This window comes from Odocoileus virginianus, chromosome 1 (genome assembly GCF_023699985.2).
Source record: "Odocoileus virginianus isolate 20LAN1187 ecotype Illinois chromosome 1, Ovbor_1.2, whole genome shotgun sequence".
In the NCBI taxonomy this organism is placed as follows: Eukaryota; Metazoa; Chordata; class Mammalia; order Artiodactyla; family Cervidae; genus Odocoileus; species Odocoileus virginianus.
The window spans coordinates 70,297,107-70,310,236 of NC_069674.1; the positions used below are offsets into that span (position 1 = coordinate 70,297,107).

Sequence of the window (13,130 nt, forward strand, 5' to 3'; positions counted from 1 at the left end):
GGCATTTGGTTCTGTCCAAGGCATCCATGAGACATTTAGTCTCTGAAACATCTAGTGGATACCAAAAGGTCCTTGAGATTTGGTCTGTCTAAAATGTCCATGAGCTTGTTTGGTCTACGTTAAATGGTTTAGGACACGACCAAATATCATGGATTTTTGTAGTGGACCAAATGTCTCTTGGACATTTTAGACAGGACCAAATGTCTGCTAACCTCTTTTAAAGAAATCTTGAAAAGGAACTAGTATTTTTGTTATCTAAAGAAAGTTCTCAGTTCAGTTCAGTTCAGTTCAGTCGATCAGTCGTGTCCGACTCTTTGCGACTCCATGAATCACAGCACGCCAGACCTCCCTGTCCATCACCAACTCCCAGAGTTTACTCAAACTCATGTCCATTGAGTCGGTGATGCCATCCAGCCATCTCATCCTCTGTCGTCCCCTTCTTCTCCTGCCCCCAGTCCCTCCCAGCATCCCTTCCAATGAGTCAACTCTTCACATGAAGTGGTAAAGTATTGGAATTTCAGCTTCAGCATCAGTCCTTCCAATGAACACCCAGGACTGATCTCCTTTAGGATGGACTGGTTGGATCTCCTTGCAGTCCAAGGGACTCTCAAGTGTCTTCTCCAACACCACAGTTCAAAAGCATCAATTTTTCAGCACTCAGCTTTCTTCACAGTTCAGCTCCCACATCCATACACGACCACTGGAAAAACCACGGCCTTTCTAAATGGACCTTTGTTGACAGTGTAATGTCTCTGCTTTTTAATATGCTGTCTAGGTTGGTCATAACTTTCCTTCCAAGGAATAAGCATCTTTTAATTTCATGGCTGCAGTCACCATCTGCAATGATTTTGGAGCCCCAAAAAATAAAGTCTGACACTGTTTCCACTGTTTCTCCATCTATTTGCCATGAAGTGATGGGACCAGATGCTATGATCTTAGTTTTCTGAATGTTGAACTCTTAAGCCAACTTTTCCACTCTCCTCTTTCACTTTCATCAAGAGACTTTTTAGTTCCTCTTCACTTTCTGCCATAAGGGTGGTGTCATCTGCATATCTGAGGTTATTGATATTTCTCCCAGCAATCTTGATTCCAGCTTGTGCTTCTTCCAGCCCAGCATTTCTCATGATGTACTCTGCATATAAGTTAAATAAGCCAGGTGACAATATACAGCCTTGACATAGTCCTTTTTCTATTTGGAACCAGTCTGTTGTTCCATGTCCAGTTCTAACTGCTGCTTCCTGACCTGCATATAGGTTCTCAAGAGGCAGGTCAGGTGGTCTGGTATTCCCATCTCTTTCAGAATTTTCCACAGTTATTGTGATCCACACAGTCAAAGGCTTTGGCATAGTCAATAAAGCAGAAATAGATGTTTTTCTGGAACTCTCTTGCTTTTTCGATGATCCAGCAGATGCTGGCAATTTGATCTCTGGTTCCTCTGCCTTTTCTAAAACCAGCTTGAACATCTGGAAGTTCACGGTTCACATATTGCTGAAGCCTGGCTTGGAGAATTTTGAGCATTACTTTACTAGCGTGTGAGATGAGTGCAATTGTGCAGTAGTTGGAGCATTCTTTGGGATTGCGTTTCTTAGGGATTGGAATGAAAACAGACCTTTTCCAGTCCTGTGGCCACTGCTGAGTTTTCCAAATTTGCTGGCACATTGAGTGCAGCACTTTCACAGCATCATCTTTTAGAATTTGAAATAGCTCAACTGGAGTTCTGTCACCTTCACTAGCTTTGTTCATAGTGATGCTTCCTAAGGTCCACTTGACTTCACATTCCAGGATGTCTGGCTCTAGGTGAGTGATCACACCATCGTGTTTATCTGGGACATGAAGATCTTTTTTTGTACAGTTTTTGTGTGTATTCTTGCCACCTCTTCTTAATATCTTCTGCTTCTGTTAGGTCCATACCATTTCTGTCCTTTATCAAACCCATCTTTGCATGGAATGTTCCCTTGGTATCTCTAATTTTCTTGAAGAGATCTCTAGTCTTTCCCATTCTGTTGTTTTCCTCTATTTCTTTGCATTGGTCGCTGAGGAAGGTTTTCTTATCTCTCCTTGCTATTCTTTGGAACTCTGCATTCAAATGGGAATATCTTTCCTTTTCTCCTTTGCTTTTCGCTTCTCTTCTTTTCACAGCTATTTGTAAGGCTTCCTCAGACAACCATTTTGCCTTTTTGCATTTCTTTTCCATGGGCATGGTCTTGATCCCTGTCTCCTGTACACTGTCAGGAACCTCCATCCATAGTACATCAGGCACTCTGTCTATCAGATCTAGTCCCTTAAATCAATTTCTCACTTCCACTGTATAGTCATAAGGGATTTGATTTAGGTCATACCTGAATGGTCTAGTGGTTTTCCCTACTCTCTTCAGTTTAAGTCTGAATTTGGCAATAAGGAGTTCATGATCTGAGCCATAGTCAGCTCCCGGTCTTGTTTTTGCTGACTCTATAGAGCTTCTCCATCTTTGGCTGCAAAGAATATAATCAATCTGATTTCGGTGTTGACCATCTGGTGATGTCCATGTGTAGAGTCTTCTCTTGTGTTGTTGGAAGAGGGTGTTTGCTATGACCAGTGCGTTTTCTTGGCAAAACTCTATTTCTTTTCTCTGAGAAAGTTCTATTAGTGCAGTTTTCTCTAATGACTCTGGTGAGAGGAGGGGAATAGCAAACAGAATTCTGGACTTGGTGGGCCAGTTTTCTCTTAAATAATTTGTAATAATGAAATATTTAAATGGAGAATTTCATTTGATACCCTGACACCAGTTATTCTTGCAATGGTAAAACTAAATTAGGAGCTGATACCCATACTGATCTCTAGATAACTTATAAAACAGTCTCTCTTGCCCTCCCCTTTGTTACCTTTTCTGTTTCTTCATGAATTTTAAAGCCACATAATTAAAACATACACTCCAACACCACTTTCCAAATTGTGTTGTAGAAATGGAAAACACAATTCAGTCTTTTGATATTCATGTCTCAGCTGAATTCTGGCACTTCAAGAAGTTTATTCACTGTTTGTCTACCAGTTCCCACAGTGATTCATGAACTGGGTATCTCTTAACCCTTCTGCCATGGTGGACTCCATCATATGGGGGCTACAAAGTTCAGGAGTATTATTATGACATTTAAGAAGACTACTCCTTCTGCCATGTTTAAAACATAGTTATCTACTTCCTATTTTATTGGGTGCAGTCATGGGAGGCATCCCATACTTTAGCTCATGGGATCAGAAACCCAACAAAAGTCACTGAAAATGAGAACAAAAAGAAAAAAGAAAGAAGGTGAGAACCTTATTTCTCACCTTACTTGATCTGGTATGGGTCAAAGTAACTGCTCCATAGAATGAATGAAATAGTGACTGAACAAATGAATTAAAAAAATAAATTAAAAAAATTTTTTTAATTTATTTAAAATTAAAGTAAGTACCATTCCTTTTCCAGAAAGGGAAATGCTATTTAGGCATGATTTTTCATGAAACTAAAGGAAAATAATAGCAATGTGTTGGAAGAGTATTTCTACTCCTATAATTTGATTATTCGGGAGAGGGGGTAACAGTTTTATTGAAAAATAATCCTATGCTACAATTCATTTGTTTAAAGTATACAATTCAAGGTTTTCACCTTAATCACAAAATTATACAGCCATTACTACAATCAATTTTAGAACATTTTTATCATCCTCCAAAGAAATTCTGCATCTTTTACCTGTTGTAATTTTATTTACCTTTCAAAATATTCCTACTCTTCTTATATGTTTTAATTTTGGTCCCAGTTTTTGTTTGTTCAGTTTTTAATGACATTTTTATGGGCCCCAGGCCTATTGATGAGTAATGAGGGAAGGTGCAGTGAGTAGAGGCGGCTGTGTTAAGTGCCTGGTAAATTACACTAAGAGTTTTAAACAAGACCCTGAGAAATGTACTAGGAGTGCCTAAGTGAGGATCTCCCAGAGAAACACAAAACATTGACAGAAACAAGCTAATCACTGGATAAATATAACCTTGTTTATGGCTCCTTTCTGTCCTCTAATTTTTACTCTCCCTCCTCCTGAGTCTTTTACCTCTTTATCCTGCTCTTTATCTCGTCTGATTTTTGTGTATTCCTTTTTCTAGATTACCACAAGCCTTAATACAACAACAGCTTCTGTCCTCCAGTTTTCCATTGGTAAGTGCTGTTAGCAATTAAGCAATTTAACTTGGAAATGTTTGTTTTAATCATAGTGTTCCAGCAGGATTATGGTGCCAAATGCTTTTAGATTTAGAGAAGAGTAAGTCTTAACACTGCAGTAAGTAATTTAAAACATTTTTAAACTGAAATAAAAAAAATTTTAAATGCAGTTCTCACTTCTCTCTGGCATCGAGTGGAATATAAAAACAATCCAGGTAATCTAAAACATTTTAAAGGTAGTTACATGTACATTTTGAATGTATTGGATTATTATATTACACAGAATGCCTTACTAATAATGTTTTTCTTGGATTAAGATTGAAATCTGTTAAATTTCCTGCATTCTTGCTGAATGGTGGTAGAAAGGATTATTTATTTATGGCTGAGAGAAACCAATTAAGGCTTCATGTTTGACATAAGTAATCTATGTTTAATTAATTCACACACCAATAACTTAAAAATAACTAAATCTAGCAATATTTCTTTTAGGTGCTTTGTATTTGAGCTAAAAATTTCTGCACAAAGCATTCAGTAAAATAAGGTTATCTTTTGGACAAGTGTGTATAGTTTTGTTATTATATTATTTTTCATTTTAATTTTCAAAGTTGTATATTAATAAATAACATGTGTGTTTCCAAAGGGAATATTCTAAGTAAAGAAAGATACTGCCTTCCAGATGGGGGCTAATTTTTGGTCTTGGCTTTATAACATGGACACCTCCTGGCTTCTCCCCATGACATGAGGACTGCTGACAGCCTTGCCTCTGAGATAGCACCCTTCACTTTCGACCATCTTCACTGTCATATCTTTGGGGATCCACCACTAGTGAAAGAACTGTTTCCTTCACTATGCTTCTACTCCTAATTGCAGAACAGTGCTCTTGCAGCCCACTGTAGTTGATTTCCTAAGAATAATTTTCTCTAAGTCATGTAGTTGTCATTTTTTCCTCAGGTTGCCCCCTTTCAGTTTCTGTTAGGTATACTGTGAACGTGCTTGGGTACAGTTTGGACTCTTCTCTTCTCACATTGATAGCATTACCTCCAACAATTTACTAACTACTCAGAGGTCCTTATGTGGTCGTAAGGAAGGCATTAACAAAAAAAAACTAATAAGGTTTTTGGTAGAAAGGGTTTTTTGATCTATTAGCAAGTATATAATAAATTTTCTATAATGAGCATATAATACTTCTATAATCAGAAAAAAAGAGCTCATTTTTTTGAGCTATTGTAGTTTTGTAGTGCTACAAAAACAGAATTTTTTTTCAATTGTAGCATGATAGGCTAGTGTAACTTAGAGATTCTTAACCAGAATAAATGTGTTTAAATTCATTATACTACTATTACAAAATATAAGCTAGATTTTTTAATTTATCAATAGTCTGAGCATGTATTAATAATAATTAACATATTAATTTCAGATATTATATTTAAGCATTTAAAGAACACAAGAGAATCCTCTTTTAAAATATATGCTCACAATTCTACTATATTTAAACTTTATTCAAGGCAGCAGAGATCCAGCACCAATTAAATTATCCATCCTTCAAGGGAAAAAAGATCTTTTTTTTATTAATAGTGAGGAGTATACTTTTGAGCCAGCATAGATTCATTTCCTCACCTTTCAATAGCTGAGAAAGGAATGTTTATCAGAGAATAAAGAGTTTGGTGCCTGAGACCCCAAACCCAGAACAAGCACCATGCCCAAAGGCTTGAGACTAGACCCCAAAAAATTTGAAGAATCATTGATTTCTCCACAAGTCAGAGGGCTATAGCCCAGCAGACCAGAGTGTTGCTTGTATTATAAAAAGCATGGATTTGAATCCTAGGCTAGAAGACTGGAAGAGTAACAGAATCAGAGAATTACAAAAAGGTGGATAGATAGATAGGTATGTCAAGTTTTTAACTAAAAAGATACACCGGTATTTTTTAGAATGTTTAGAATCAAAAGTGAAATTTTAACATGTCATTGTATGGGAATGATATAAAATATTTAGTTAAATAAATTATAATTTACTGCTTAGTGACTTCAGGGAATTTGCTTACTGCATTTTAGGATAAAAATTCTTGAGAGCTAAGAGGTATTAAGGTAGCTGAGAAGCAGTATAGTGGCAAACCATTAGCTGTATGATGTATGGTGTTATGTGGTAAATAGGTATAACAAACAGAACTTTCCCGAAATGATTTAGTGTATCTCGTGATCAGTGCTTGGAGTACTATTGTTCTGTTTGTATTTATGGTGTGAGGACTAGACTTGGGCACACAGAGAAATTACAGACACATCATAATTGTATATATTCATCCTGAGTTTTACAAGCCCACAGTAACCAAATACCAAAGTAGCAACCTCAAACTAGTAGCATTGCATTTATATTCTGTTCAAAATTTTTATTAAGTGTGTTATAAAAAACACAGTATGTACACAGTTCAATGTTTATATTTATTTGTGTCTTGTGAAACTTTCCAAGTATGTTCTAATAGTATGGTTAAATATGATAAGTCAGATTTAGAGTCACTTCTTAAGAAGTCCTCTGGGATGTTAAATTTTCATTATATATTGTGATGATTCAGATATAATAGAGACCAGTTTATAGGGGATTCTGTTATTATTTATGGCCTCAGTAATAAATTATGGCTATATAACCATAACTAAATAAATTATTGCCTTGATATATTTTTTTCCATTTATTTTTATTAGTTGGAGGCTAATTGCCTTACAATATTGCAGTGGTTTTTGTCATACATTGACATGAATCAGCCATGGATTTACATGTATTCCTCATCCCGATCCCCCCTCCCACCTCTCTCTCTACCCAATCCCTCTGGGTCTTCCCAGTGCACCAGGCCCAAGCACTTGTCTCATGCATCCAACTGCCTTGATATTTTTATACTGCTCTTGTAAACATTTTTAATTACATTGTAAGCATTATCCAAGAGAGTCCCAAGTACCTTGTCTTTAATTACTAAGGAGTGTCTTAATAAACTCTTGTCATGTCAATTATTAGCACCAATGCTATGCCAGTGTATCTTTCTAAATACATGCACGCACGCGCGCACACACACACACACACACACACACACATTACAGACTGTCTTCACCAAATGAATTTTTAAGTTAAAGCATCCTGAAAACACAATCCTAAAGTTGAAATTTACTAGGTTATCAATAGCTAAATTGTCTTGAAAGATGTCCTAAAATATTCTTAGAACAACTTCTCATTTTTCCATTCCAGTGAAAGATCTCATATCCATTTCTGTGCTAGGCATCGATCTGCTACAATCCTCACTTGATTCATTAGATTCAACTGGTGGAATTTATGGTTGTAGCCATAGGGGCACTTACCTATTTCCTTTAGATTTCCTCTGAGACAGGAAGAAAAATTTGAAATGATGCCCTTGCAAACCATTATTTTATAAGTTCCTCCACACTCTGTTTTTCCAAGCAGGATCCTTGGTCCAGGGGAAGTGCTAGTAGTGCTTTGGATTCATTATTCATTTAACAGAATTTCACTGAGTATTTGCTGTCTCCTTAGACTTTTCTGGGTTAATGTTGACTGTGGAAAGACAAAAAAAAATGAGAAAACAACATTTTACAGTGCTTAGTGATGTGGTAGAAGGCTTTAGATACATATGGAGCATGCAACCTCTGGAGAATAGCTAGATTGTTGTAAACATAGATGGATGTGCGCAGGTCCCTGTGGTGTTAGGTCCTGCAGAGTAGAGCAATTCATGACGGCGTCTTAGGAGAGTTCCTGAAAGTCACCAACATGAGTCACTGGAAAGGACGAAGTTTTTCCAGTTGAGGAGATAGAGTGACATAAGCAAGGCACAAAATGGGAAACTCAGTTCCTTCCTGGATCAGGAAGACTGGGTAAGGAAGGCTGTGAGCGTTGTAGCATATAGTTGTGTCCATCTGAAGAGTTCTTGTTCATCAGCTGGGAGTTTAAATAGGCAGTAGAGGTCTTAAAAGTCACCTCTTTCTCTCTTAAGCGATAAAGAAATATAATGAAATTAATTCTTAATATGTGTGATCTTTCTTAAGAAAGATCAGTTGTATTAAGAATGGATTTGTCCCTTCCTTAATATAAATCTACATTGATTTACTCAACAAGAGCTTGCCAAAGAATATACTTGTTCAATTTAGCCCAGCTCTTTTTTCCAGATTAATAGAATCTGTTGGCTAAGTGGGGACTGAAGGTAAAGCATTTTTAAAACATACATCATGAAGAACTTTTTGGCTTGGGAGGTGTATCTGTCTTATCCATCATTTTATTCTCAGTCCTAGCCCTCAGCCCTAGGGACTCAAAATGAGAAGATGCTCATGAATATTTCTTGCCTGAGTGTCAAGTAACTATTACAGAGACATCTATAATATTATGTAACCAAGTCCTCAATTGATGTGATACAGACATTTCACACCAAGAGATTTGGGGGAGGTGATCTGAGGACCTCAATCAATGGAAAAGATAATCCGGAAGAAAACAAAGAATCACCAATAAACTGTGCTTTTAGTAAAGCCAGTAGACAGAAAATATATATCCATGTGTTTAATCAGTTTGTTATTAATGAACTAGCTAGAATCTTTCATTTGTTCATAATTCATAGAGTTGGTACCCTTTTTCTTTTGTTTTACTTATGAATATCCTAAAGATTTGGGGTTTTGTAGGTATGTGTTTGGGCTTCCCTGGTGGCTCAGTGCTAAAGAATCCACCTGCAATGCAAGAGTTGCAGGTTTGATCCCAGAATTGGGAAGATCCCCTGGAGGAGGGCTTGGCAACCCATTCCAGTATTCTTGCCTGGAGAATCCCATGGGTAGAGGAGCCTGGCAGGCTACAGTCCATAGGGTCGCAAAGAGTTGGACATGACTGAAGTGACTTAGCATGCACACACGCACACAGGTGTTTGTGTGTGTGTTTTTTTACTGCTTTTTCATTTGTTGTTAATCACCTAAAACAAAGTAAAGGCACTATGTCATGAACATTTTATATTTACAGATTAAGATATGAAAATGTATTTAAGTGTGCATTATTCTCATATGTACTGTACATGCTACAGTGTCTCTGAGACAAGTGAGAGCTACTCGTTTTGTAGTTTGAAATATAAAAACTAGAAAATTACAAAGTTAGAGGTACTCAATGCCGAATTGGAAGATTGCTTTGTAGAGGAAAAGAGATTTTTCTCAAATAGATGTAATGAATAAAATGCCACTTATAAGAGGTATTATATTGCATTTAGCATAAAGGAAGAACTTTTTCCCTCAAGCCTGATTCACAAACATATTAATTACTCAGAGCTTGATTCAGTAGAGAAACTCTCTCTCAGTTCTTGGAAGAGCTAATTCAGAAGGAAGAGAAATTGAGCCTTCTCATATTTTGGTAGAAATTATTGCTTTTTTTCTCTGTCTGCTTCCTGAGATGTTTTCCTAAATCTGGCTCTTTTTGTTGTTGTTGTTGTTGTTTTCAAGAGTTACTTTTCTTGGTAAGTAAGACCTTGGGGAATTTATATGAAATTGTGAAAACCTCTTCTGGAAACATGAGACTCCTTGAGTATGAGGCTAACAAAGTCTGTAGTGACTTGATATCAAAACATATATAAATAAAAACAGAAGTTTAGCAAGTTTTAATGGTGAAAGTAGCTTAACACATGCTTTTAATGTTAAATACATGCTTTATTTGAGTTTAAGATTCTTGGATATAGAAGATATTAAATAAGGTTTCTACTTGATTTTTAAATTTTCAGAAATCTATATTCACATAAAAATTAAAATATTTATATATGGAACACTTCTGTGTTATCTATTTAATAATTAAAGTTTGGAACTGATTTTAATTCAGGTTATCCTTCTTCTTCATTCTGGTGTTGATCTTTTTAGGGAATGTAGATTTAAAAGACCAGTTTAAATCAAAGCAAGATCCTCTATGACCCACCTCCTAGAGTAATGGAAATAAAAACAAAAGTAAACAAGTGGAACCTGATTAAACTTAAAAGCTTTTGCACAAGAAAGGAAACTGTCAGTTCAGTTCAGTCGCTCAGTCATGTCCAACTCTTTGCGACTCCATGAACCGCAGCACACCAGGCCTCCCTGTTCATCACCAACTCCTGGAGTTTACCCAAACTCATGTCCATCGAGTTGGTGATGCCATCCAACCAACTTATCCTCTGTCATCCCCTTCTCCTCTTGCCCTCAATCTTTCCCAGCATCCGGGTCTTTTCAAATGAGTCAGCTCTTCACATGAGGTGGCCAAAGTATTGGAGTTTCAGCTTCAGCATCAGTCCTTCCAATGAACACCCGGGACTGATCTCCTTTAGGATGGACTGGTTGGATCTCCTTGAAGTCCAAGGGACTCTCAAGAGACTTCTCCAACACCACAGTTCAAATGCATCAGTTTTTTGGCACTCAGCTTTCTTCACAGTTCAGCTCCCACATCCATACATGACCACTGGAAAAACCATAGCCTTGACTAAACGGACCTTTGCTGACAAAGTAATGTCTCTGCTTTTTTAAAATGCTGTCTAGGTTGGTCATAACTTTCCTTCCAAGGAGTAAACCTCTTTTAATTTCATGGCTGCAATCACCATCTGTAGTGATTTTGGAGCCCCCAAAAAATAAAGTCTGACACTGTTTCCACTGTTTCCCCATCTATTTCCCATGAAGTGATGGGACCAGATGCCATGATCTTAGTTTTCTGAATGTTGAGCTTTAAGCCAACTTTTTCACTCTCCTCTTTCACTTTCATCAAGAAGCTCTTTAGTTCTTCTTCACTTTCTGCCATAAGGGGTGTCATCTGCATATCTGAGGTTATTGATATTTCTCCCAGCAATCTTGATTCCAGCTTGTTTTAATTTTAAATTTTAAATTCTGGGCTTCTTCCAGCCCAGCATTTCTCATGATGTACTCTGCATATAAGTTACATTAACAGGGTGATAATATACAGCCTTGATGTACTCCTCTTCCTATTTGGAACCAGTCTGTTGTTCCATGTCCAGTTCTAACTGTTGCTTCCTGACCTGCATACAGGTTTCCCAAGAGGCAGGTCAGGGATAAGCAAGGTGAAAAGACAGCTCTCAGAATGGGAGAAAATAATAGCCTATGAAACAACTGACAAAGAATTGATTTCCAAAATATACAGCAGCTCATATAACTCAATACCAGAAAAACAAACAACCCAATCAAAAAGTGAGGAAAAGACCTTAACAGACATTTCTCTAAAGAAGGCATACAGATGGCTAACAAGCAGATGAAAAGATGCTCAACATCGCTCATTATTAGAGAAATGCAGATCAAAATTACAGTGAGATATCACCTCACACCAGTCAGAATGTCCATCATCAAAAAGTCTACAAGTGATAAATGCTGGAGAGACTGTGGAGAAAAGAGAATGTTCTTGCACTGTTGGAGAGAATGTGAATTGATACAGCCACTATGGAAGACAGTATGGAGATTCCTTAAAAGACTAGGAATAAAACCACCATATCACCTAGCAGTCCCACTCCCAGGCATATACCCCGAGGAAACCAAAATTGAAAAAGACACATGTATTTGATTGTTCATTGCAACACTATTTACAATTAGCCAGAACATGGAAGCAACTTAGATGCCCATTGACAGATGAATGAATAAAGAAGTTGTATATGTATACACAATGGAATATTACTCAGCCATAAAAAGGAATAAATCTGAGTCAGTTCTAATGAGGTGGATGAACCTAGAGCCTATTGTACAGAGTGAAGTGAGTCAGAAAGAGAAAGATAAGTATCATATTCTAACACATATATATGGAAGCTAGAAAAATGGTACTGAAGAATTTATTTACAGGGCAGTGGTGGAGAAACAGACATTGAGAATAGACTTATGACATGGGGAGAGGGGAGGAGAGGGTGAGAGGTATGGAAAGAGTAGCATGGAAACTTACATTACCATATGTAAAATAGATAGCCGACAGGAATTTGCTGTATGGCTCAGGAAACTGAAACAGGGGCTCTGTATCAACCTAGAGATGTGGGATGGGGAGGGAGATGGGAGGGAGGTTCAAAAGGGAGGGTATAATGTATACCTATGGCTGATTCATGTTGAGGTTTGACAGAAAACAACAAAATTCTGTAAAGCAATTATCCTTCAATTAAAAAATAAATTAATTAAAAACAAAACAAAGAAGACCAGTTTATATGAACTTTATATACTTTTCAAATCTACCTCACCCCAAGTTCCTAAGCCCTATCTTAACTAATAAAAGGGAATATTCTGAAATATTGTAAAATGCTACTAAATATAATGTTCTAGCAAAGATTATTGAGATTAATTATGTCTGCATTATTAAAACTAATAACTGAAGAGTTTTCTCTACCTGAATTATAATAGTTTGAAAGATACTATGCCCTTTCCCTTTTGAAATATTTAATTTATTGTCACTCATCTTGACGAGGCTTAAAAGATAAATATTAATATTTCATTCATAAATATGTTATCCTAATATTTATTGAGGCCTGTTCTTGTAGAAGGGATAAAACATTGAACAATAGGATAAGAAGTTAATCATTAATGTAGACTAAATAATCTTTCCTCCATGAAAAATCTCATTACCATACCCTGATATCTCTGAGTCCCCACTTCCTCTATTTTATTTTGTGATGCTTATTTCACTCAGCGTTGATTTATACTCTGGCCATTTGTGCACATCCACTTTCATTCTTTCTAGCTTAAATGATACTTGAGGACTAAGGATTATACAAGTGTCCTCTTGTTTTTAGGGCATAATCTTACTCACAACTAGTACCACCCCGGAGTATCAACATCACAGGCAAGGTTAAAGCAATGGTCGCCTTCTGGGAAATGAAGTAGAGGGCATTGTAAGACCTTGTGGCCAAGGTCAAAGCCCAAACAACAAAAGGGTAGTAATGCTGAGTCCCCAGATTGTTGGGGGGTGGAGAGGGACGTTATTTAACACCTGCTCTCAAAGGTTGGTATTAGT

At 36.9% G+C, this 13,130-nt stretch overlaps 1 protein-coding gene across 3 annotated transcripts in view; it reads left to right on the top strand.

The window, feature by feature from the left end:
* RELN (reelin) overlaps positions 1-13,130 on the top strand; it is a 534,275-nt gene that overhangs the window by 271,757 nt on the left and 249,388 nt on the right. For all 3 annotated transcript variants that reach the window (XM_070469617.1, XM_070469611.1, XM_070469614.1), the window contains exon 8: positions 4,111-4,162. In XM_070469617.1, the coding sequence (XP_070325718.1) occupies positions 4,111-4,162 (52 nt within the window). The remainder of the gene's footprint in view (positions 1-4,110; positions 4,163-13,130) is intronic.